This window comes from Euprymna scolopes, chromosome 45 (assembly GCF_053919585.1).
Source record: "Euprymna scolopes isolate OS-2025 chromosome 45, ASM5391958v1, whole genome shotgun sequence".
Lineage (NCBI taxonomy): Eukaryota > Metazoa > Mollusca > Cephalopoda > Sepiida > Sepiolidae > Euprymna > Euprymna scolopes.
The window spans coordinates 33,761,075-33,786,641 of record NC_136526.1 but is presented as its reverse complement, the minus strand read 5'-3'; the positions used below and the strand labels follow the sequence as shown (position 1 = coordinate 33,786,641).

General features: G+C 29.7%; 1 protein-coding gene across 2 annotated transcripts; it reads right to left on the bottom strand.

The window, feature by feature from the left end:
• Window positions 1-1,134: 1,134 nt before the first annotated feature.
• On the bottom strand, window positions 1,135-24,085 carry LOC145269398 (uncharacterized). Of its 2 annotated transcripts, none has more exons than XM_080125083.1 (3): window positions 23,992-24,085; window positions 14,978-15,008; window positions 1,135-6,801 (listed from the first exon to the last, which is right to left on the bottom strand). In XM_080125083.1, the coding sequence occupies exon 3, from the start codon at window positions 5,498-5,500 to the stop codon at window positions 4,217-4,219; it is 1,284 nt and encodes a 427-aa protein (XP_079981209.1). In that variant the 5' UTR covers window positions 5,501-6,801; window positions 14,978-15,008; window positions 23,992-24,085; the 3' UTR covers window positions 1,135-4,216. The 2 variants fall into 2 exon arrangements, with proteins under 2 accessions (XP_079981209.1, XP_079981208.1); XM_080125082.1 differs by lacking the exon at window positions 23,992-24,085 and adding an exon at window positions 21,360-21,522.
• Between the last annotated feature and the right edge of the window lie 1,482 nt (window positions 24,086-25,567).

Sequence of the window (25,567 nt, the reverse complement as noted above, 5' to 3'; positions counted from 1 at the left end):
GTCAATAAACGTCATAACTTGTTTCCGATGTCATTAGTTGCTTGTTTCTCATCACTTTTTGTATCAATAAACGTCATAATTTGCTTCTTACTATATGGGCCAAAACCCACTCTATCAAACTTGGAAAACTAATGAAAACGCGCAGTACCTCATGCAATATGTTAAATTCAATTGTTCAGTCCAGCAACGACAGCGAACAGTACATCTCATTCTGGAAGCTTAGAGGAAATCCAGAAAATTTATAAACTGCAATATGCAGATTTCCTTAAAAAAAAACTATCCTATCAAGAAATTTCTCTTTAGCCAATATCTATTGTTAATGTTATATGTTTTACTCATAGTGAAAAAATTAAAATCACATATATCGCTCCATATAAGTAATGTTATAAATGTTACATGTTGTTTCATTCACATTTATAACCTCACATGATTTCATGTGTCTGTGATTATATTTTGGCCCATATCGTAAGTAGTAAGTAATGACATAAACTGATACAAAAAAGTGAGGAAGAACAAGCAACTAATGACGTAGAAAATCCACTCAAACTTAGAAAACTAATGAAAACATAGTCATTTATGCAATATAATGTTAAATTTAATAGTTTACTCCAGCAACAACAACGAGCAACCATTCGTGCATAACATCTCAGTCTATTTCAAACTGTAAATGCTTAACTTGTCCATATTACAAATACAATTTTGCCTTTGACATGTAAAAACCGAAAACAATTTCCCTGGTTTTAAAAATAACTTCTGTTCCTTGCTTTTTCTACTCTTTCTACTCCAGTTGATCCGTTAAATCATTTTCTCTTTCAATTTATTTTTCAATCTTCAGTTTGACTGCAATGATACTTGTTTGTTCTCAGACATTGCAAAATTTTATTTTTGCAATAACAAATTCAAAACACCGCATTTCACCAAAGAAATTACTTTCTTTTCCCAAACATTAACTTTTCCATCATTGAAAACTAAACTTGGAGTAATTATTTTTTCCTAAAACGATTTTAGTTTTATTTAATTTGAGAAAATAACACGAAAATATAGAAGAGAATTTTTATACAAAAAGTACAAATATTTTAAATAGATTTTATATAGTCAAATAATATTTTGAAAAACACATGAAATTTATTTTCTATATTTAACAAAACCTCATACAAAAAGGAAGTCAGTGTGTTAAAAATGTTTGGTTTCAAATGAAAGTTAATTTTACAAAATCCGTTATAAGAGAAAAATGGTTTTGATTATCATTGTCATAATCTTAGCAAAATCTAAACAATATTTCATACAAGAATTATTATAAGAACGTTTTACCACAGCAATGTTTCAAATCGGTTTTTGTGTTAGAATATATTTTCTTCCAACTAATGATCCAATTTCACAGTATATTCTCGAAATCATGAATTTTTATTAAACAAGCGTTCCATTTTGATAAGATTATATTTGAAAGAAAATAGACAAAGTCATATACAAATAAAGACATTTTCTATGCAATTTGGATGATATTTTATTTTTCTGTTAAAGTATAAAAGTACAAGAAACATTTTAAAAAGCATTTTATAGCATGAAATAAAAATTGATTTCTGATAAATCCGAAAGATCAGTCATGAATTTTATATGTATTTTTCTGTTGCAAAACAAACAACTGTTTTGCAAAAATGTCCATATTTTCATTGCATTTAAAGTTATTCAGCTTTGTGTTGATTTAATTTGCGTTGATTTAATTTGCGTTGATTTTATTTGTGTTGATTTAATTTGCGTTGATTTAATTTGTGTTGATTTAATTTGCGTTGATTTAATTTGTATTGATTTAATTTGTGTTGATTTAATTTGTATTGATTTAATTTGTGTTGATTTAATTTGTATTGATTTAATTTGTGTTGATTTAATTTGTGTTGATTTAATTTGTATTGATTTAATTTGTGTTCATTTAATTTGTTTTGATTTAATTTGTTTTGATTTAATTTAATTTGTTTTGATTTAATTTGTGTTCATTTAATTTGCATTGCTTTCATTTGTGTTCATTTAATTTGTGTTGATTTAACTTGTGTTGATTTAATTTGTGTTGATTTAATTTGTGTTGATTTAATTTGTGTTGATTTAGTTTGTGTTGATTTAATTTGTATTGATTTAATTTGTGTTGCTTTAATTTGTGTTAATTTAATTTGCATTGCTTTCATTTGTGTTGATTTAATTTATATTGATTTAATTTTTTTTTATTTAATTTGTTTTGATTTAATTTGTGTTGCTTTAATTTGTGTTCATTTAATTTGTATTGATTTTATTTGTGTTGCTTTCATTTGTATTGATTTAATTTGTGTTGATTTAATTTTTTGTTGATTTAGTTTGTGTTGATATCATTTGTATTGATTTCATTTGTATTGATTTAATTTTTATTGCTTTCATTTGTTTTGATTTAATTTGTGTTGATTTAATTTCTAAAAATGTGTTGTAAAATATTCATCAATTATTTTCAAATCGACTTTGTCTCAAAACATTTTCTTTTACCAACAGACCAACGATTAAATTCTAACATTAAAAAATAAAACTAATTAAAACTACAAGTTTTCTATGCAACATTAAACAAATATTGATTTCTGATACATCTGAAAGATCAGCCATGAATTTCATAAAATGTTAAAATTACAGTATTTTTCTTTTATTAAACAAACGATTTTTTTGCAAAAACTCCCATATTTTTATTTCATTCTAAATTATTATTCTGTTTTATTATTGATTTTTTCATACAAAATATCTTTAAGCAAATTGTTCCAAATATTTACATCATTTTTCAATAGATTTTTTCTTTGAAAACATTTTTGTTTAAAAATAGAATAAATCAAATATTTTAATAAATAAAATGAAAAAAACTCCAAGTTTTTATGCAATATCAATAATGTGAACATTAGTCGCATGCTATATCTATTTAATAGAAATAACAACATAATGAATGTATGTCTGTAAAAGGTAAAAGTTTATAAAAGAATATGATTTTGTTTACAATAAGTATTCGCATGCAGCATATTGGATTTCTTAAAACAGCCGACAAAAATTATTAACTTGCATATGTCGTGACACAAGTTCTTTTCTTAGAAATAGCTACATATTTGTAAGAATATTGTCTGTTTCCAGTATAATTTCATATCAATGATCAAATATTGTTTAATAATAATAGAAAAGCCAAATACTTAATCAGAAGATGGTTTCTCCAATTTTTTTTCTTCAGTCGAAGTTCTTAAAAATGTATGGGCCCACAACATGGAGATAACACTTGAAATCTATATTCTAGGTATGGCGAAATGAATAATTAGTGCAGTTCTTTAAGGCTTGTTCCATTTCTTTTGTTTTAGTTTACTTCAGTCGGAGTTTTTAAAATTAAGGGCCCCACTACATGGGGCTAATACTTGAACTCATAAGCCTGGTTGCTCCTACAATGACTGGTATGATTGATACTTTCTTAAGATTCCAGTTTCTTTTCATGTCGTACATAATCCTTGCTATTTTGTTATTTTCTGTCTCTCTGCTCTGTTAAGGCCAGCATCATTAGGGACACTTACTTCAACTAGGGTTGCTATTTTTTCCCTCTTGTCCCATATCACTATGTCAGGCTTAATAGCCTATTTTCTAGGTATGTGGCTGTAGGAATTTTGTAGTCATAGTTGATGGTGTATGACTTATTTCCAATTGTTCTTTCTGGTAAACATGTTCCCAAGATTTGCTACAACATTAGATATTCAAGTTTTTTTTAGATTTTCCAGTGAAAATATCTACATGCTCCATTGTGTCACATTGTATAACAGCTGTCCCCCAACAGGACTTTACAAATGGATGTCAGGTGGCTCAGGTTCCAGTACGTGTTCACATATGAATAATCAAATATTGTTTATTTGTAAAAAAAAAATAAGAGTCACATACTTCACAAAAATAGTTTCACTCTTTTGGTTTATTTTACTTCAGTCAAAGTTCTCAAAAACCAAGGGTGCCACTACCTGGGGCTGACAATTGAAACCAACGAGAGATACATAGATATTCAAATGTTCCATTAAAATATTTTTATCTTATTATAGTATTTGCTCTCATATGTTACATAGTCTTTTTCTGTTTAAAAGAGGAGCAACATACATTATGGTTTCTCTCCAGTATGTGTTTGCATATGTTGCAATATGTGTTGTTTCTGTGTAAAAGAAGTACCACATACTTCACAAGAATATGGTTTCTCTCAAATATGTGTTCGCATATGAATATGCAAGCTTCGTTTCCTGCTAAAACAATAGCCACATACTTCACAAGAATAGGGTTTCTCTCCAGTATGTATTCGCATATGCCGCAACATAGAGTGTCTCTGAGCAAATGAAGACCCACATACTTCACAAGAATAGGGTTTCTCTCCAGTATGTGTTCGCATATGTCTCAACCTGGTATCTTTCCTTGTAAAAGAAGAGCCACATAGTTGACAAGAGTATGGTTTATCCCCAGTATGTGTTCGCATATGTAGCAACATAGTGTCTTTCTTTGTAAAAGAAGAGCCACATACTTCACAAGAATATGGTTTCTCTCCAGTATGTGTTCGCATATGGATGGGTAAATGTTCTTTTTGTGTAAGTGAAACACCACATACTTCACAAGAATATGGTTTCTCTCCAGTATGTGTTCGCATATGTCGTAACATGCCTTGTTTCTGGGCAAAAGTAGAGCCACATACTTCACAAGCATATGGTTTCTCACCAGTATGTGTTCGCATATGAATGATCAAACTTAGTTTCTTTGCAAGAGAAAGACCACATACTTCACAGGAGTAAGGTTTTGCTTTAGTATGTGTCCGCATATGACTAGACAAACCAGTTTTAGTTGAAAAGGAAGAGCCACATACTTTACAAGAATATGGTTTCTCTCCAGTATGTGTTCGGATATGAATTATCATGTATTGTTTACTTTTAAAAGAAGAACCACATACTTCACATGAATATGGCTTTTCTTCAGTATGTGTTTGCATATGACTGGTCAAATATTGTTTACTTGTAAAAGAAGAATCACATATCTCACAAGAATATGGCTTCTCTCCAGTATGTGTTCGCATATGGATGGGCAAGTATTCTTTCTTTGTGTAAGAAATGCCACATACTTCACAAGAATATGGTTTCTCTCCAGTATGTGTTCGCATATGTCGCAACATGTTCATTTTCCGTGTAAAAGCAGAGCCACATACTTCACAAGAATATGGTTTCTCTCCAGTGTGTGTTCGCATGTGAACGATCAAGCTTTGTTTCTTTTTAAAAGAACTACCACATACTTCACAGGAATAAGGTTTTTCTTCGCTATGTGTTTGCATATGACTGACCAAACCTTGTTTACTTGTAAAAGAAGAGTCACATACTTCACAAGTATATGGTTTCTCTTTAGTATGTGTTCGCATATGTATGGACAAATAGTACTTACTTCTAAAAGAAGAGCCACATGCTTCACAAGAATGAAGTTTTTCTCTGGTATCTGATTTTGTCTTCATTTTCAAAACTGTAATATTTACGATTTTTTCATTGAATTATTTTCTTTAATTTTTTTTATTAAATAATCTATTAAAAATAATTCTGTTTAAAATTAAAGTTATTTAATATTTATATCTTTTCATGTTTCAATGAAAATATATATGTTTTTAAATACAATACACAATTTATAAATGAGAATAATATGCACAGATGATTAGGTCTATGAACTACACATCTAAAGATCTATCACATTGGAAATATCATAAATCAGTGACTGTTTATCCATCTCATAAGATGATATTTATAATTTACATAACTAATGCAATGTGTCAAGATATCTAAAACTTCAGTTAAATATATTTTTCTGTGTATTTTAATAAGTATACAAAACCGACCGTTTTTGTAACCCATTATGAGGGTCTCATAATTTTTTCTATCAGGAGTATGTTTCTTTTCAATAATTTAGATGCCTAATACTGCATTTATGTTAACGGTCATGCATGTATTAGTCATATGCACCCAAAAGTATATTAGTCGTATGCATTTGAGACAATTATTCCAACTACTGTTCAACTTATTAAGCCTTAGCGTAGGAGAAATACATAAATAGTTGTCGTAAAATGTTTGTTTTTATATGATCATAAAAAGATTTCACATGAAAACATTTAACAATATCTAAAACTTCAAATCGATACAGATTTATTCATAGTGAATATATATTTTATAGATTCAGTAAAGCTTTCTACATTTTATTATGTTTCAATAAAAACGTGTTTTTCAATGCAACTGATAATGTACAAAATGTATGCTTCTGTGTGTCGGTTCCTTATAAAATCAAAAGAATCCATATCAAATAAATATTTGATGTGGATTAATTGATGAACACCGAACATATATGATAGATCCGCTGAATGTTTATACGTTTTATAAGATAAACCTTACGTATTAACATAATATATATAGATTCTCACAATTCGGTTATATATAAATGATTTTCTTTGTATTTTCATGGATAGATCATATAAATCCACCATTTATGAAGCTCATTGTTAAAGTCTTATATAATTTTTATTATTCTAATATTCCCAGATTTTATGAAAGGTTCAAAGAATCCATTAGTGCTATGCAATTGCAATAATCATTTTTACTAGGACTCTATTAAATAAGCCAAAGAATAGAAGAAATGCATACACATTTGACGGGATTTTTTTCCATATATTTTCATATAATTCTATTTTATAAAAGACAAACTCAGATAGTTCAGAAGGATAAGATTTCTACTGTTTTCCGGCTTTTAACTTTGTGCAATTTGCTGGATATTCTGCAAAATAAAATAAAGACAAATTTTACAAAATAATATAATTTCATACATCTACTTTGCAAAATATTAAGATGTTCAAGTGTATACACGGTTCATTTTTAAACGGATGCATTGTGAGTAATTATGCATAATTTTTTTAAAAATCCCCCAATTTATTTTTGATTAAAGTAAAAATATAATCATTTATAGATATTAATCTAAATATCAACAAAATTTTCAAATTTGACAATTTAGTTTTTTTTTAATTTAAAACATAGTTTATAAAAAATAAATGATTCTTTATGGAGAAGTAACAATATTTTATTTATGATCTTTATTTTGCAAGACATTTTGACTAATGTTTCTTGGTTCATAAAAAAATGAAGATTTGTCCAATGCTTTAGGTTCAACAATGCAAATAAACGTTTGAATACATAAATTGAAGAATATACTAACTTTAATTTCTCACAAATGGTCGAAATCCCATAACACATAAAATAAAAATAATTAATCTTTATCTCGGGGGAAAAAAGTGGAATTTGCATGTAATAAATCTGGCAATACTTTTCCCATGCTTTCTTTTCCAGTTTTTCATGTATTTAATCATATATGTCATTAGTTAATATATTTACCTGTAGTAAATTTCTTGGTAAAACATATTCACTTTTAATCAGAAATAAATGCAAATGTTTTTGACTGAAGACGTTTCAATTTTATTTATTTTTTGGGGTGAAAAATAACAATAAATGGAAGACTAAAAATGTAACAAACTGTCACTTAATTATTTATCACATGCCTCTTATTTACGCCATTGATACTCCGTCCTCATCAAAAACATCGATCTACAAACATACAAGGTTCCAGAATTGTATTATATAAATTGAGCACATTTAGTGATACCCATACCTATTCTGGAACGTTTTTAGAGTGATTAATTAACAGTTTATGAAAAGTTCAAGGATTTCAAAGATGACCATATTTTCCGCCATTTTGAGAATACCACTTTAATCAGAAATGACTAAGAATGTTTTTGAAGCAAGAATCAAAACGTCTCAAAGTTATGTAAGTTTTATTGTCATAAAAAGTAACATTAAGTGGAAAACGTCTCAAATTTATTTAATTTTTTTTGTATGAAAAATAACATTAAATTAAGTTTCAATAAGTTCAGATTCTTTTAGAAATTTCATTTGCAACACCTTCTAGTTTCCATGAAACTCATTCTTTATGGCACTAGTGTAAAATTAGAAAAAAAAATGACGTTAAATTTGAACTCAACTCCAAAATCCAACTGTTCTCTTCTCTCTGCACTTTCCACCCTGACACCCAAAATAAAGAAGACGGCTCTTTTATAGAGACCCAACCACATCTCATTTGCATACCCCTCCCCCTCTCCTTACATCATGTGATCATCAGTCCATAAATACCAGGGGGGCGGCCATTTTTCTTTTCTTTTTTTTTCTTTCCTAACACTGGCCACACGATGCAGTAGGTTCTTTACTTCAGAATTGGTTGTGTGACTTATTATTTGCTCATGGAAGTCTTTCTTCTAATTATTTAAATAGGTTAAAAGAAAACTATTGTGAATTAAAAAAATGCAAATCATTTCTGATGACCTAAAAAACGCAACCATGATTTTGCTTTTTCTATTTTCATCCTTTAATTTTCTTTGTTTGACCATTTGGAGGGGGTAGTAATGCTGAGTGCTGGACATTAAAAATGGCGCCCGATTTTAAAACAATGTAAGGTTAAAAATGTAATAAAAAGTCATTATTGATGAGAAATATTTATGATCTTTATTTGAATCAGATTTTGACTAATGTTTCTCGATGTATGAAATAAATCCATCAATTTTTCAATGCTTTTGGTTCAACAATGCAAATACATATCTACTCATGCTGATGGCTTGATGGCTGTTGACAAGCAGCACAAAGCAAAAGTTGGCTGTGTTATTAATAGAAACTTAGCCTTACTGTTAATGCCTAAACTTATACTTATTTTAGCACCAAAAAATAACAAAAAGCAGCCAATGTTGATCAAATATTATGCTCCAAAATCTTTGCCTGCTAAAGATAAATTTGGACCAATCATATCATAGTTTAGCATGACTAGATATTACTTATCTAGGGTGGGATTTGCTGTGAATGTGATGCTGCAAATTAGGAGCACTATTATGGGCATAGATTAAAACAAGATAAATCAAGAAAGCAATATCATAATATGTTTACAATATATAAGTGTCACATATGAAACCAATATTTCAGAACACTTGTTATTGCTTCAATAATAGGTTTTGAGATTGGATGGTTTTCCATTTTTAAATAGAACGTCCCAGACAATCAGAGAAGGAAGGAGTATTTTCTCTTGAACACTCAATGTATATAATCCACTATTCTCCAAGGATCTAGTGGCATACTTCACAAACGACAATTATAAATCTGAAGAATTCTAACATCATTAATAATATTAAAGAACAGGAGCTTCAAAAATATTACTGAGAGCTTGTGCGTCTGACTGCATTTTTAGTGTGCATACAAAATGTCAGGGAAGGCATTGTTTAATTATTCACAAATGAATCAATAACTAATTGTTATTAACAAGTAAGGCACTGTATGAAAGGTTGTATATTGTCACATGGTCAGTTTACTGTCATGTACATTAGTAAATACATTTTTATTACTTACATTATTTGTTGATAAACAAATATTTCTTTCAAAAATTATAGAAGAATAAAATATTTAGTAATTAAAAAAATACAAAGTTTAAAACACATTAACTGATTTTTTTTAATATCATGATGGAGAAAAAATATAAGGTAAAGGTAGTTCATTTCAGTTTTCGTTTCATGAGAAAACACTACAGATTTCATGATTATGGAATAAATATTTACGATTTAATTATTTGTTTATAACAAATACTGCAAATTTACAGATTTTAAGGCATGTTGATGTGATATTATAATACACTGGCTATCCTAGTAGAAGTTAAAACTATCCCAATAAAGCCACTTATTAACAATAGTAGTGGTTTCTTTGATTTTCTTTCTATAGATTGATGAATGAGATCTAATGTAATTCAGTACAGATTTCCAAATTCAATAGTAAGATTCCACAGTTCAAGATACACCTAAAAAAGATTAAAGATAAGATCTTTCAAACATTGTAAAATACTCAAAATAAGAACAGTATTTTTAAAAATAGAAATCCATATAAAGTACCTCAACATGATATAAACACAGATGTGCTTCAGAGTGCGACCCTTAGACTTATTATTCCTGATATTCATAAGTAACTTGATGAAATTGTGTCCGAGATTGATATATTTGCTAATAACACCATATTTTTTATGGACATTAGAGAAAAACTAATTCAGAAATATGACAATATAATTTTTTACTTTATTTTATAAAACTGTCATTGTTCCATCTTTTTATTGTCAAAATTATTAAGGACAGTATAAATTTCTGAGCAGAATATTAATAAAGTTTGTAATCTACAAATTAATTCACCTTACAAAAATTTGCAATTCAAAAAATTGAAACTCACACAATTAAAATTACCATAATGAAAATAAAATAGAAATAATATTGTAATCTTTATCAATGTTTATTTATTAAAATATTGGAATATTTATCAGTATGTTTTCTTTAAAGGTCACAAAGCTATGCTTGGGGATTTCGATAATAGATAAGGCAGTTCAGATGTTTTTGCATAAGTCTGCAAAGAATAATAAATCAAATAATTTTGGTTTAATACAATAAAAAGATGCAAAGTATTCTAATTTCTCATTGTTGAAAATGCATTTTAAAATTTTTTAATTATATTTTAAACAGCAACAACATAAATCTTATATTAGTTATATTGCGACTGATCAGGACATTTATAAAAAATTATTATGTTTAAATTGACCTTACAAGAATCTGCAAATGAAAAAAATAAACACACACAATTAAAATAAGCATTAAATTTTTTTTAAAAAAACACTAAATAGTTTGCAAATAGAAATAATGGATTCTTATTCCAAAATTATCTGAACATTAAGCGCTTCTTTTTTCTTTAAAAGATACAAAAATATGCTTGAAGTTTATACACAGTTTAGATTAACAAGCAAATAAATCTGTAAAAATAATAAATCAAGTAATTTAATTACAAGAAGATGTGAGTAATTATGTTAAAAATGTATTCATAAAATGTCTTGTATAAAGATATACAATAAAATATTCAATATAATCAAATCATTCTTAAACAAAAGAATGATCAAAGATGTTGTTGCTGACCATATATATAAACAACATGACATTAATACAAGCGAGCCCCAAGCAGTGATCTTTGGATATTTATTTTTCTAGATTTTTATAAATGAAATCTATTCTATATGCGTGGGGAACATAAATGTATACATATCCAACACAATGACCAAATCGATAATAATAAAGCAAATTATTTTGGTTTAATACAATAAAAAGACGTTAAGCATTCCAATTTTTCACTGATAAAAATGTATTAAGAAAATTTTAATTTTTTAATGTATTTTTAACATTAAAACATGAATCTTACATTAGTGATGTTGCAACTGAAGTGAACATTCATAAAGGTTGTGCTGATCAAATTAATTGAATTTACCAAAACAAACACTAAATAGTTTGAAAATAGAAATAATGAACTCTTATTCCGAAATTATTTGAACATTAAGCTATTTCTTTAAAATTTACAAAAATATGATTGAATATTTGGACTATAGGTATATGCAGTTTAGATTTACTAGTAAATAAGTCTTTAAAAATAATAAACCAAATACTTATAATACAAGATGTGAGGAATAGTATTTAAAATGTATTAACAAAATATAAAGATATTATACAAATTAATAACTACAGTATTATTAAAAATATTTCATATAATCAAACCATTGTTAGACAAAATGTTTGTATTTTTAATGCCAAGAAAATCTTACATTAATGATCAGAATATTCATAAAACATTGTAGTGTTCAAATTAATTGATCTTACAAAAATCTACAGATGAAAAAATAAAACAAACACAATTTAAATAAGTATTAAAAAATTAAAAAAACACTAAACATAATTAACTCTTATTCAAAAACTATTTGAACATTACGCAGCCTGTTTTCTTTAAAAGTTACAAAAATATGCCTGAACATTTGGGGGGGGCGGTTATATATATATCCAGTTAAGATTTACTAGTAAGTCTGTAAAAATAATAGATCAAATACTTTTAATACAAAAAAAATAAATCATATACTAGTGATGTATCAACTGGTCAGAACATCCATGAAGGTTTGGGTTATATTATTAGTAAATAAAGCTGTAAAAATAATTAACACTTTTTTATACTAGATGCGAGTACATTAAAAATGTATTCATAAAATCTATAAAATAAAGATCTTATATTAATCAATTACTACAGTATTACAAAAAATATTTCATATAATCAAATTATTCTTAGACAAAAGAATAATCCAGAGTGTTGTTGCTGACCATATATAAACAACATCATATTATTGCAAGTGAGCCCCAAGTGTTGATCTTTGGATATTTATTTTTCTAGATGTTTATAAATAAACTCCTCGGTGCAATATAGTTTGTGATAAATATTTACTGGTAAGTCCCTGTTCTATTCTCCACATATTGGAAAAATAAATGCATACATATCCAAAATAATGACCGAATACTTAGGGGATAACCTCTAGTTTTTAGTGGAATGAGATGATAAATGGATAAGATTTATGACTATAAAGATAAAGCTACTTCAAAAGTTATAAATTTCTCCAGAAGCTATTACCATTGCTAATAGAAGCATACCTGAATGTCCATAGTCCAAACTACTTAAAATCTCATTTAACATGAAATAGTATCAATTACACATAATTAATTTGACATGAAATGCAATCTATTTGACATGAAATAGAATCAATTAAACATGAAATAGAATTCCAAGGATGCCATAAAGGAGACTTAGGCTTCTTTTACTGTGCTAGAAACATTCTTACATTTGCCAATAACCTGTATATGTACAAAGCCATTAAAATAGCATACAAGATCTAATAGATTTGCAACAGTAAATATTTGCACTAGCTAAGAATTACATAAATGCAAATAGAAACAAGTGTTAACGTAGATATAATTAGTATTATGTAATCTAAATAAAATTTTACAGCACTCATTTTCACTGCTGTCATAATTTGCATTAACTTTTATCCTTATACTACGATGCATCACTCTGTTGTTCTTCCAAATTGATACAAACATCCATCATATGTAAGCATGATCACTAAAAATCACTTCCTATCACAATCCCTTGAACAGATCAGCACTCCATACATGGTTACACATAACAAGCCCTCCATTTACAGCAAGACATAACTAGTCTTTCATACACGGCTATAGTTAAACTAGCCAAGCATGTATGGCCCAATATAACTACCTTTTCCTATCCTTGTTGATTTTAAAGCACACAATATAAAATCCAAATATCTGACTCTCAAATCATAATTACTATATCTCTAAAACCTGAAAGCTTCAACTTTCTAATTCTGCCTCTGAAATCATATTTAACAATAATGTGAAATTCTCTTTTTCTTTTGTTGAACAGTCAACATTGTTCCAACTAGTTGAATCAACTTTACTTTCCACTAAGATAGTTTGTAATCTAAATAAAAGTTTACAGCCCTCATTTTCACTGATGCCATAATTTGAAGCAACTATGTACTTTGACGTTTTCTCTTAGTTGCCAAAAACTTGACTTGCTGCCCTTGCCAATTTGTCATTCTTAATGCAGCCACTCCCCTCATATTAAACTTAATGCATTTATATTTTTAAGGAATATATTTAAAACACATTAACTATGTAACATTTAACTCATTAAGTGTCAAACAGATTTTTGAATTAAAAACGTTTCTGCATCATTTCAATAATATGTCACAATGTATGTCTTTATTTTCTTACAAGTACACAAAATCATTGTATCTTTAATAGTTTAGTTTTGTATTTTACTTTCAAGAGAAAAGTAAGCTTATCTTTGTCTTTAATTACCATCTGAAATATTATTTTGTCATTAATTGCTTGCATTTCAAGTTTCTATTGTTTTTTTAAAACCAATAAACATTTAGCAATATTTTCTATTTACTAATGTTCTTTACAAATTATTTACATTAACATGTTTTTATAGGAATTATGGCATAATAGATACTTAGTAAAATTCTATGCCCCACCGGTGGGGTATGGCAATATTTTGGTGGGGCATGGGCAGGACGTGCACCCTTGGGCTAACTATACCAAAGACTATAGGGCAATTTGGGAATGAGTTATTTTTTTCATTATTATTATTATTATTATTATTATTATTACTACTACTACTATTATTATTATTATTATATTAACAGTGAATTGTTTCATAGTGAATCTTTGTATTAAGGGGAGCATCTGGGCGTGTATGTGTGTGCGATATATATATATATATATATATATATATATATGCAAGTAGTAGTAGTAGTAGTTCTGCTACTACTATTACTACTACTACTACTCCTGCTGCTTCTGTATGCATGTGTGTGTGTATATATATATATATATATATATATATATATATATATATATATATATATATGTGTGCAAGTAGTAGTAGTAGTATCACAAAGAGGAGGCATCACGATTTTAGAAATGCCTAGGTGGGGCATGGCCCAAAATAGGTTGGGAACCACCGGTGTAGACAATACTAAAAATACAATTGCAAATTATTTAAGACTTTCCTGTTAATGGTTAACAGAATTAGAGCATGCTACTTCAGAGATTAAATAGCGTTTCTATTCAAAATCCAGTACAGATTTCCGAGTTTGACAGTAAGTTTCCTGAATTAAACAAGAAGATAAAATATTTCAAACGTTGTGAAAATAATACTCAATGAGAGCAGTATTCCTAAAAATAGAAATTATGTCAAATATTCAGAAATATAACACTATTTGTAATACAAATGTATTTCATTCAGGATTTTTTTTTTACTTTATCTTGTTAAAACGTTCATGCTTTTATCGTTTTATTTTCAAAAATATTACAGACAGTATTAATTTCTGATAAGAATATTCATAAAGGGTGGTGTTCAAATTAACTGACGTTGAAAAAAGCATATCATTTAAAGAATAAAAACTCACACAAAATAAACATCTTACAAATGGAAATAATTACCTGTTATGCTTGATGATTTTGGGGGAGAAGTCTGCAACAACAATAAAGAAATAATTTTGGTTTAATACAATAAAAGATGTTAAAAAACTATTCATAAAATTTTTATTTTTTAATGTATTTTAAACATTAAATCTTACATTTATGATGCTGCAACTGATGAGAACATTCATAAAGATTCTAGAGTTCAAAGTAATTGACCTTACAAAAATCTACAAACCCAAAAAATAAAATAAACACATAATTCAAATAATCTATATATCTATAAAAGTGAACGTGTCTGTGTATCTGTGTGTCTGTGTACATTTCCCTACGCAATAACTCTGTCAATTTTTAGTCTACAGACTCGAAATTTGATATACAGGGTACTGAGATTTGGAAAAATCGATGTTATCAGTTTTTGGACAGAAATTTGGCTGTTAAGGGGTCAAAGTTCAACGATTTGGCCTTTGAGAACTCTACCAAACTCCTCCGACAATTTTGGGTCTAAACATTTTAAATTTTAGATATAGGTTTCTTGGACATGGATCTAACTTAATAACTTAATTTGAGCCCAAAACAATAAATGTTAATGGGTTATAATTAATAAAAATTGACCGTTTTTTTTGTTTTTTGTTTTGCTCAGCATACACCTCCAAACACCCGGTCAACGTCGGGCTGGAATGCTAGTCCTTTAGAAATATGGAGTATCTTTACAAATAAAAATAATTACCATTAACTATTTGAACATTAAGCAATCTGTTTTGTTTAAAAGTAACAAACATATGCTTAAGAATTTTGGCTATATGTATATGCAGTTCAGATTTACTAGTATAAGTTTGTAATAATAATAAATTAATCATTTTAATTAAATACGATGTGTAAGGAACTATCTTAATATATATTCATAGAATTCTAATTTTATAATATACTAGACTATCCGTGACCCCTTGGGTCAGTATGTTATATTAGCTATGAAATTAATGTATGACCATAACACGTGTGACATAAAGAAAATAGTTTTTGTGACATAACGAGGTTATTTATTTATGTTGGTAGTGTAGAAAAAATGTATGAATGTTTTTAAGAAGGGTGTATTAAAAAATGGAGAATAAATTAAACAAAAGGAAAGTGGTAGGTAAATCGTCATTATAAAATGCTCATATGATTGTCAACGGGTTAAATTAGATTTATTTGTAAGAAAATTGTGTTAAAATAACTTAAACATAATACGGAAATGACCAATGTAAAAAAAAAGTATTAACAATTGTTTATTTGGATAATTTAAACGTGACAAAAAAAATTGTAACGCTGAAAACATACACAGTAAAACAATACGTTTTATCGTCACATTGATTATTTAGTATAATATATATCATATATATGAAACAGGTCGATGATTATACGTATTATTTGTAATCAAGTTTTGCATTTGCTTCCCATATCTTGAAGGTTTTTATTCAATAAATTTAAGAGATTAACTTTTTTAAGGATGTCAATTTGTTCGAACGAAATTGGTCCAGCAATTTGTGTTTATTTGTTTATGCTGTTATGGGTTTATGTTTATGTATGCATGCACAACCGGAAGCCTTAAACCGGATGTTGGGTTACAACACCCGTTATAAGGTCATTTGAGTTTTATAATTATATAGATTTTTAACACTAAAAACTAAAACATGAAAAATCATGAAGTTAAGAGTAAATAACTTTGAAGCTGAAGATAACACTAACGAATGTTTTTAAAACAAAACAAAAAATTAACAAGAAATGGAATGTATTAGTTGAAGATTATTCTTACAGTTTCATGTATTTTTGTGATTGGATTAAGAAGTTAATATTAAAGAGATTTAAAGAAAAAAGTCCTAAAAACTAAATTGAAATTAAAAAGATAATCAGAGTTATTGCCCCTTTTTCCAGTTTACCTATTTCTTTCTAGTCATCATTTATGTTTAGGGCAACTTTTAATATCTAACTATTTTTATGCCAAATAATTTGCAGATTTTTAAGCAAAATTAATGGGTATTACCTGATTTTTTTTTTCTCTGAAAGTAAATTGTGTTGCAGTATGAATAGTAAAAAAAAGTGAAGTTTACTAATGAATGTCAAAAAAATCTTTTGACTTTTAGAAAGGGAAATTTGCAACTAACGGAAAATTTGTGATAGTAAATCCTATGGGAAAATTTGTGGAAGTAAATACTTGGCGGTGGTTTTATTGTCAAAATACTTTAAGTGTGCAACTCTAATAAAACTGTAACATAAAGGGGAGTGGTGACAGTGGTTTTAAAGGGAATTAATAATCCTTAGGTGTAGCCGTGTACTCCGGATGAGAATAACATACTTGTAGAAACAGGCTAGCAGTAGTTTTCTAAATGTATGAATATTCTTTAAGGAGTATAGCTGTGTTCTTGACAAAAGCATAAAGTCACAATAGCACAACTAATTAACAATGATGTCAATATTATCATTTTTTTTTTTTTTTCACAGGCTTCAAACCGAGTGCAAATAAATAAAAGAAAAGAAGGTGAAGATGTTTAATGTCATATGTAAGACTTGGGATAGGCTTCAGTAGACAAATAAAATGAACCTTATCTCAAAACGTCAGCAATACAATAGGAGATGATCTGTTTCAGATTTTTGTCTTACAGCAAGATGGTTTGTTGCTATCATCATTGTGTTGGTGACATCTTCAAAGAATTAAACATATGGAAGTAAAACAGCAGGTTTACACAAAGGAACCAATCAATGCCAGGATATTCTTCATTTCCTTGGATCCATTCAGAAGATGGTGATTTGCTATTGACAAATTACATCTGGCACAAAATCAACGTCAATGAACTTTGTATTTTGGATGATGGGGAAACTAGAACTTGATAAGATGTGACACGTTTTTGCTATCAATTTGAGAAATACTTTTGCAACGTTTCATTCTGTAAAAATGAGCAAGACAGTGAGACATTTGTAAGAGAATCAGTTGTTTTCAGTGATCTATTAGAGTACAGAAAAGAAAAAGCCGAATCTAAGAAAGAGGAAAAGAGGTAGAAGCAGCTATGGAACATATTACTTACAAGTTATTAAAAGATCGTTGAATTAAGGAGACGGTTCATCAAGAACTTGTTCATAAACTTGAAGATGGCCATATTGTAGTCAGTTGGAAAGCAGGAAAATGGAACAGAGTTCTACAGGTGTGCTGTTCTTAGTCAGAAGCTTTGTTCATTGAATCTATGCGTAGGTTTAGGCACAGATATAGAATGGGAGAAATTATTGATGACTGTTTAAGCTTGACAAGTGTTTTATGAAAGTCAGGCAAGAGGGAAACATAGACAAGCACTTGCCATGAAAAAAATGATAAAGTAGAGATAGGCTCGCAATGTTTTTTTCTGTAGGAAAGAGGCTGCAGGGAAGAAGAACATCTCAAACTAGGTTACGAAGTCTATTTTGAACTCAGATGTGGCAACAATACCCATTGTTTGAATGTACTTGGCTCTTAGGATATGATTTGGAAGCTCATTGATGTAGATCAGGAAGAGAGTTGGGCCTAGGATGGATCCCTGAGGGACTCCAACTGTGAGCTTCTGATTAATGCCCATCAACCACTACTCTTATGAACCCATCAGAAAAAAATGATTTAATAATTGAAAAGACATTTTCATCTGCACCATAGCTGGAGATTTTGTGGAGTAGGCCTTTGAGTGAGATATGCCAGCGAATGACCCGCAGTTCAGCAAATTGTTCTTTGATCCATGATCAAGAGTACACTTCGGCCATACCTTTTCAGAGGTTTTCCTCATTCTCTGGTTTACTGACTGTTACTGCCTTGGTGTTTAAGTTCCTAGCCATCCGATTTAATCGACAATGGGACTACAACTCTAAGGCAGCGATCTACCTTATGAATACAGTGCAACGGCAAGAATTTCCCATGGAAGTGGAGTACCTAAAGGAGCCGAGTGGTAAACCCATGCCAGTTAGGGTTCGTGCTCTGGATCTTTTTCTGGACCCTGACGGTTTGATTCGATCTCGGGGAAGAATCAACCAATCTTCCCACTTTGGTTATGAAGTTAAAAACCCCATTCTGATAGGGAAACATCATCCTGTTACCAGACTCATCATTTTAGATTGTCATGAAAGGTGTTGCCACCTTGGAACTGGGTCAACTCTAGCGGAGTTGAGGCGAAGCAGTTATTGGGTCCCGCAGGGTCGACAAGCTGTGAATAAGGTACTGGCTGTTTGTGCCAGATGTAAACGTTATAATTCAACGCCAGTGATGCCGAATGCTGCTGCTGCCCTTCCGTCGCACCGTACCGATTTCAGAGTCCCCTATCAACACACTGGGATTGATTTTACTGGCCATCTTTGGGTCAGTGACGGGAAACGAGATACGAAAATGTACTTGCTCCTGTTCACTTGCTTGAATATCAGAGCAATACACATTGAAGTAGTTCCCGACATCCAGGCACTGGTTCGATTTACTAACCGATATGGCGTCCCCGAAACCCTTTATAGTGACAATGCGAAAACGTTTATAGGAAGTGGAAAGATTTTCGACCGTCTCTCTCTTTTTACGGACTATCAAAGAAAATACGGTCCTTGTAAGTTAAAACTTAAAACCATTCCCTTATTCCCTCCTTGGTATGGAGGAACATGGGAGCGATGTATCAAGACCATGAAGAATTGCCTATTTAAGATTCTTGGCAGGGGTAGATTGGATTACTTTACCCTTCTGACAGTGTTATCGGATATTCAGAGGTCTGTTAATAACCGGCCTCTTACTTACCAGGTAACAGCCAACAAAAATGCTACTCCAATTACCCCTAATATGTTCCTTAAGCCCAATCAGAGCCCCGGGCTATTGATACGACTGGATAGAGAGGATAGAACAACCTTGTTGCCTCCCAGCAGGGAGAGGCTAATTCAAACCTTGGAACTTGGGGACCAATGTCTGACAGATTTCCACAAACTATGGTATGAGGAGTACCTGCTAGAGCTGGGAAGGAAGATTCCTGGTCGATCCCGACTCAGTACAAGAACCCGCCTCCAGAAGGATGATGTTGTGCTGATTAAGAGTCCTTTGAAACCCAGACCATTTTGGATCTTAGGAACTATTACTGAACTGATTCCAGGCCATGATGGTGTCATTAGAGCAGCATGTGTTCAAAATATGATCGGGTGTGACTCGTGCGACGATTGGTACCATTTCCGATGTGTAGGTATCGACTCAGAACCTCCCAACAGGCAAAAGTGGTATTGCCCAGAATGCGCGCCCCTTAAAAAACAACAGGGTAGACCTAGCCTGCTGCCTGCTTGATTGATATCTGGACTGATCGACTACTGCTATATTGCACTAACAGCTGTTTTTTGATTAAGTATTTTGGTGGTCTGTCATTTTTATGTAACTTTTTTCTTTTCTCTCTTCTACCTTTTGTTTTTTTTTCTCGTTTTTGTCGGGAGTGTGTGAGAAAATAAAAATAAAAATAAAAATAAAAAAAGAAGATTGCTTACTTGGTGGCGCCGGCCTCGAGGGCGGAATTCTAATCTGAGTGGTTGAGAGGACGAGTCTCTTATAGACTTGGAGGAGTAGAGGGAGGCACAATTCTTCTGTTATAAAAGAATTGTGTCTCTGACTAGTACCAGTTCTGTTAATGACTTACTGGTGAACGGTTGGCACAACTTAGTTACTCGCTGCTCACCGTACTACAATACTTGTTACTCGACCCAGTAGGGGGGGGGTCGCATAGGGCATCCTTTGCAACCCCTCGGAGGTTACGCTATCACCGGGTAATCTACTTTACCCTCTAAATAGTTTTTTTTTCCACAGTTTAAACAATTTTTTTTTTAATTAAAAATTGAATCGCGTGATTATTATTAAATTACGTGAGTAGTTATAAACGATACAAATTAATATTAAACATGCATAATCTCTTGCAATTTATTATTTCTCTATTTCAAATTTAAATTTATTAATCATAAAACGTTCGGTACTTATGTATTTTTGTTACCGTGCTAAAAAAGGTGCTTAAGATATTGTGGAACGTTCTGTTTAAAATTAAAAAATGTTGTTTAAAATAAAAAAGTAAAAAATGAGAGAAAAAAGATATCGTGAAAAAAAGATCGTGAAACGTTTTAAAATAAACAAGTAAAAAGTTGGGCTTCTTTAAGTTGTTTTCCAAAACAACTTCTGAAATACCTATATTATTGACATCGGCGGTGATTAGGGAAATTAGTTCCTTTTATGTGATAAAGGGTTCGAAATTATTTTTCCACCTAAACTACAGTCTTGCCGAGATTTCTATAGTACTATTCTTCGTTTATACGGAATCACAGAATGTCGACTCATTTCTCTATTAAAACAAAGGGAATCATAAAGTAGTAAAAATGAGCTTCAAAATCAATTAAATTAATAAATACTTACTTTTTGTTTGGCAATCTGTTTTTAACAAAGAAACGATTATAAGATGAGTTAATTTAAACAAGACGAGTTTGACGGGTGGAAGTCAATATTTTAAGATGGCGACCGGAAAAGCAAGTTCGCAGAAAATAAAAATAATTATTTTCATTTTTTTTTATTTGTGGCTGTGACTTCATTTTTTTTTTTTTTTTAATAGATTGATTGCGTTATGTTAAATTACCAAACATTCTTTCATTGTTAAAAATTATTGGCACATATTAACTTACTCAAGGCATTTCCACGTCATAGGAAATTGACGATGATAGTCAATTAGCAATTACATATTATTTAAATGTTAATCTGCAGACAGAGACATAGAAACAATGAAATATAAGATATATTCCATGTTTTGGGGTTTGTTTTACTTTGGCATCCCCGTTGTTTCTGCAAGACTGTGAAAATGGCGTAGGTACGTGAAAGAAAAATTCAAAGTTAACATATCTCAAAATGAAACAGCTCAGCAGAAAGAGTATGCAGAGAGCATTCTAATGATACTTGAACCACCTCTGTAGGACAAATAATAAGAAAGTTACAACAATTCTAAAGCTGAAATTTGAGGCTAATTTTTGACAATAGAATCAATGGATTTCCTTAACAAAGTTGTGACCGATATCAAGATTTTTCACAGTTATTTTGTCATAACTTTCTTATTTCTTGTCCGATTTCAAAAAGACAAATATCACTGGAGAGCTTATTGAATGCAGAACAAGAAAAATATATTTTAAAAGTTTATTAATGAATTATTTACAAGATTAAGAGGTGAAAGGGGATGCTGGGGCGGAAGATGCAGTCAATTACTAAGGCAATATTACATCCCCGCATATGAAGTCTGCTGCTAATTCTAATTTTTTTTATGTCAAAATAAACTGCAGAAGCACCGTTTTTTTTTTATTTCTCATCATACAAACACCAATAAATATATTTTTTTTTTTTTACATTTCTCATATAAATTAAAATTTCGGGTTTGTATTACTACTGTACACAGATTCGAAAAAGTTGTCCAAAAAACAAATATATAACAAATAAATGTTATCAAAGGCAAGATAAGTTACTTTTCTACCTAACGATATATTTTTCGTGTTTTTATTCAGCTCGAATACAGTGTTTATCGATGTATTGGAAAATTCAAAATGGCGCCCGACACTCTCTTTAACACGGTAAGTTCAAGAAAAGATGTTATAAATAATAAACTAGACAAAATACTGTTAGAAATTCGCTCATTATATGTTACCGTGACATAAGTTGGCATATATTCGGTGTTTTTTTTATAGTATTTTGTCTAGTTTATTATTTATAACACCTTTTTCCAAACTTACCGTGTTTAAGAGAGAGTGGCCGCCATTTTGAATTTTCCAATACAACGGTAAGCACTGCATGTTTTTCGAGCTGAATAAACATGTTACATTGAATAAAAACAAAAAATGTATCCAGTTTGGTAGAAAAGTAACTTATCTTGCCTTTGATAATATTTATTTGTTATATATTTGTTTTTTGACAACTTTTTCGAATGTGTACAGTAATACAAACCCAAAATTTCTTTTAAATTATTAAAACTTTTAGAATTTAAAGTTTGCAAAATGTGCATAATAAAAAATATATTCATGAAAGTTTTATTTTTTAATTTTAAAAATAACTCTTGTATTTTTTTAATTGTAAATTTGTTTATTAGTTTATTATAGAAAAAAAAGCAAAGTAACAAAATGGAAGAAAAAAAAAGCAGCTCGATAAAATGATAAAATATTTTGCCGGGGAGAAATGTTTTGGTTTAAAGAAAGTAAAATAATTTAAATCCTAAAAGTTCATTATGCTGAAATAAATTTTAATAATTTAAAAGAATTTTTTTAGCCAGCCGTAGTTTAGCGTCATTGCCGTTGTTGGAAAATATTTGTAAACAAAGTGCGTAGGTTAACGATATGGCGTTAGTGAAATTTTGAAAATTTTCGTAACGGCTTCACATTTTAGGTAAACTCAAAAACAATGAAGGTAAAGTCATATAGGCTTCATATTTCGCACAAATAAGGTTTAATATCTATATTAACGAATATATATAGTTTCAAAACTATTACAACTTACCTTCAGGTCTAATAATGATGATTTAAATGACACAAAACTTCACTTCAAAATTTTGTACACTTCTACTGAACGTATGGAAATAGTTCAAATACCAGCATGTAGCGAAACATGTGTGCTACCTCATCAGTATCCCTGCGGTGTAGTTAACCCCCCAGATATAGGTGGTAGGGGCAAATTTATGACACATACCTCAGTGCACAGAATTACGGCTTACTCAAGTTATCAATGCCACTTAACCCTCGCAAAAGCCTTGGCATTTTCACATACCTAAATGGCGTGTATGCGAAAAAAGTCGTCACCGGTAATGTTTTAAGTCAAACGAAAAATACAAATGTTTATTTACATATATATTGAAAATAAAATATAACAAGGCGAGTAGTAATTGCAAAGTGGACTAGCCAGTATTACATCTTCGTTCACATGCCATCATGGAATGTTGATTCATTTCTCTAATAAAACAAATATGCAATCATAATGTAATAAAAAATGAGCTTCAAAATCAATTAAATGAATAAATACTTACTTTTTGTTTGGCAATCTGTTTTTAACAAAGAAACGATTATAAGATGAGTTAATTTAAACGAGACGAGTTTGACGGGTGGAAGTCAATATTTTAAGATGGCGACCGGAAAAGCTAGTTCGCAGAAAATTAAAATAATTTTTTTTTTTTTTTCATTTTATTGTGATCCCATTTTTATTGCGTTTTGTTAAATTATAAAATATTATCTCATTGTTAAAAAATAATTAGCAATCACGCTTATTAACTTACTCGAGCAATTGCCACGTCATATGAAATAGACGATGATAGATAGGTACGGTCAAAATGAATGGCGATGCTCAAAATGTATAAACATTTTGACCCCTCCCTTTACTTAAAAATTCACCCAAAATCAGGAAATTAACCAATTTAAATGAAATTTTCAGTATTTATCAAATAATGATCGTAGAATATAATTAACTAATTATTTTTATTTAATTCTTAGTTGAAATGTATTATTTTGGGGTTTGTATTACTGTACACATAGATTCGAAAAAGTTGTCAAAAAACAAATATATAACAACTAAATGTAATCAAAGGCAAGATAAGTTACTTTTCTACCAAACTGGATATATTTTTCGTGTTTTTATTCAATGTAACATGTTTATTCAGCTCGAAAACCATACAGTTTACCGATGTATTGGAAAATTCAAGATGGCGTCCGACTCTCTCTTTAACACGGTAAGTTTCGGAAATGGTGTTATAAATAAAAAAAAAAAAATTGGATAAAATACTGTTAAAACTCACTCAATAAATGTTACCGTGACATAGGTTGACATATATTCGGCAGTTTGTTTAACTCTATTTTGTCGTGTTTTTTGTTTATAACACCTTTTCCGAAACTTACCGTGTTAAAGAGAGAGTCAGGCGCCATCTTGGATTTTCCAATACATCGGTAAACACTGTATGGTTTTCGAGCTGAATAAATATGTTACATTGAATAAAAACACAAAAAATATATCCAGTTAGGTAGAAAAGTAACTTATCTTGCCTTTGATAACATTTATTTGTTATATATTTGTTTTTCGACAACTTTTTCGAATCTATGTGTACAATACAAACCCAGAAATATTTTTGTCATTATAATTTTTTTGGTTTGAAAATATTAAAAAAAACAATGCTTGGTAAATCGAGAAATTCATTTTTCTTCGAATTATATCGAATTCATTAATACAGACTTTAGAGCTTTTTTCGTAACGTTTCTGTAAAAATTATTTTTCTTTTATTGTTACAAATTACGATGCTTTTTTTATATTAACTGTACACATAGATTCGAAAAAGTTGTCAAAAAACAAATATAGAACAAATAAATGTTATAAAAGGCAAGATAAGTTACTTTTCTACCTAACTGGATATATTGTTTGTGTTTTTATTCAGTGTACTGTAACATGTTTATTCAGCTCGAAAAACATGCAGTGTTTACCGATGTATTGCAAAATTCAAAATGGCAGCCGACTCTCTCTCGGAGAGGGTACGTTTGGGAAAAGGTATTATAAATAATAAACTAGACAACATACTGTTAGAAATTCGCTCAATATATGTTACCGTGACATAAGTTGAC

Excerpts from the sequence above, each read along its gene's own strand:
- LOC145269398 (XM_080125083.1), bottom strand. The coding sequence starts at position 5,500 with ATGAAGACAAAATCAGATACCAGAGAAAAACTTCATTCTTGTGAAGCA.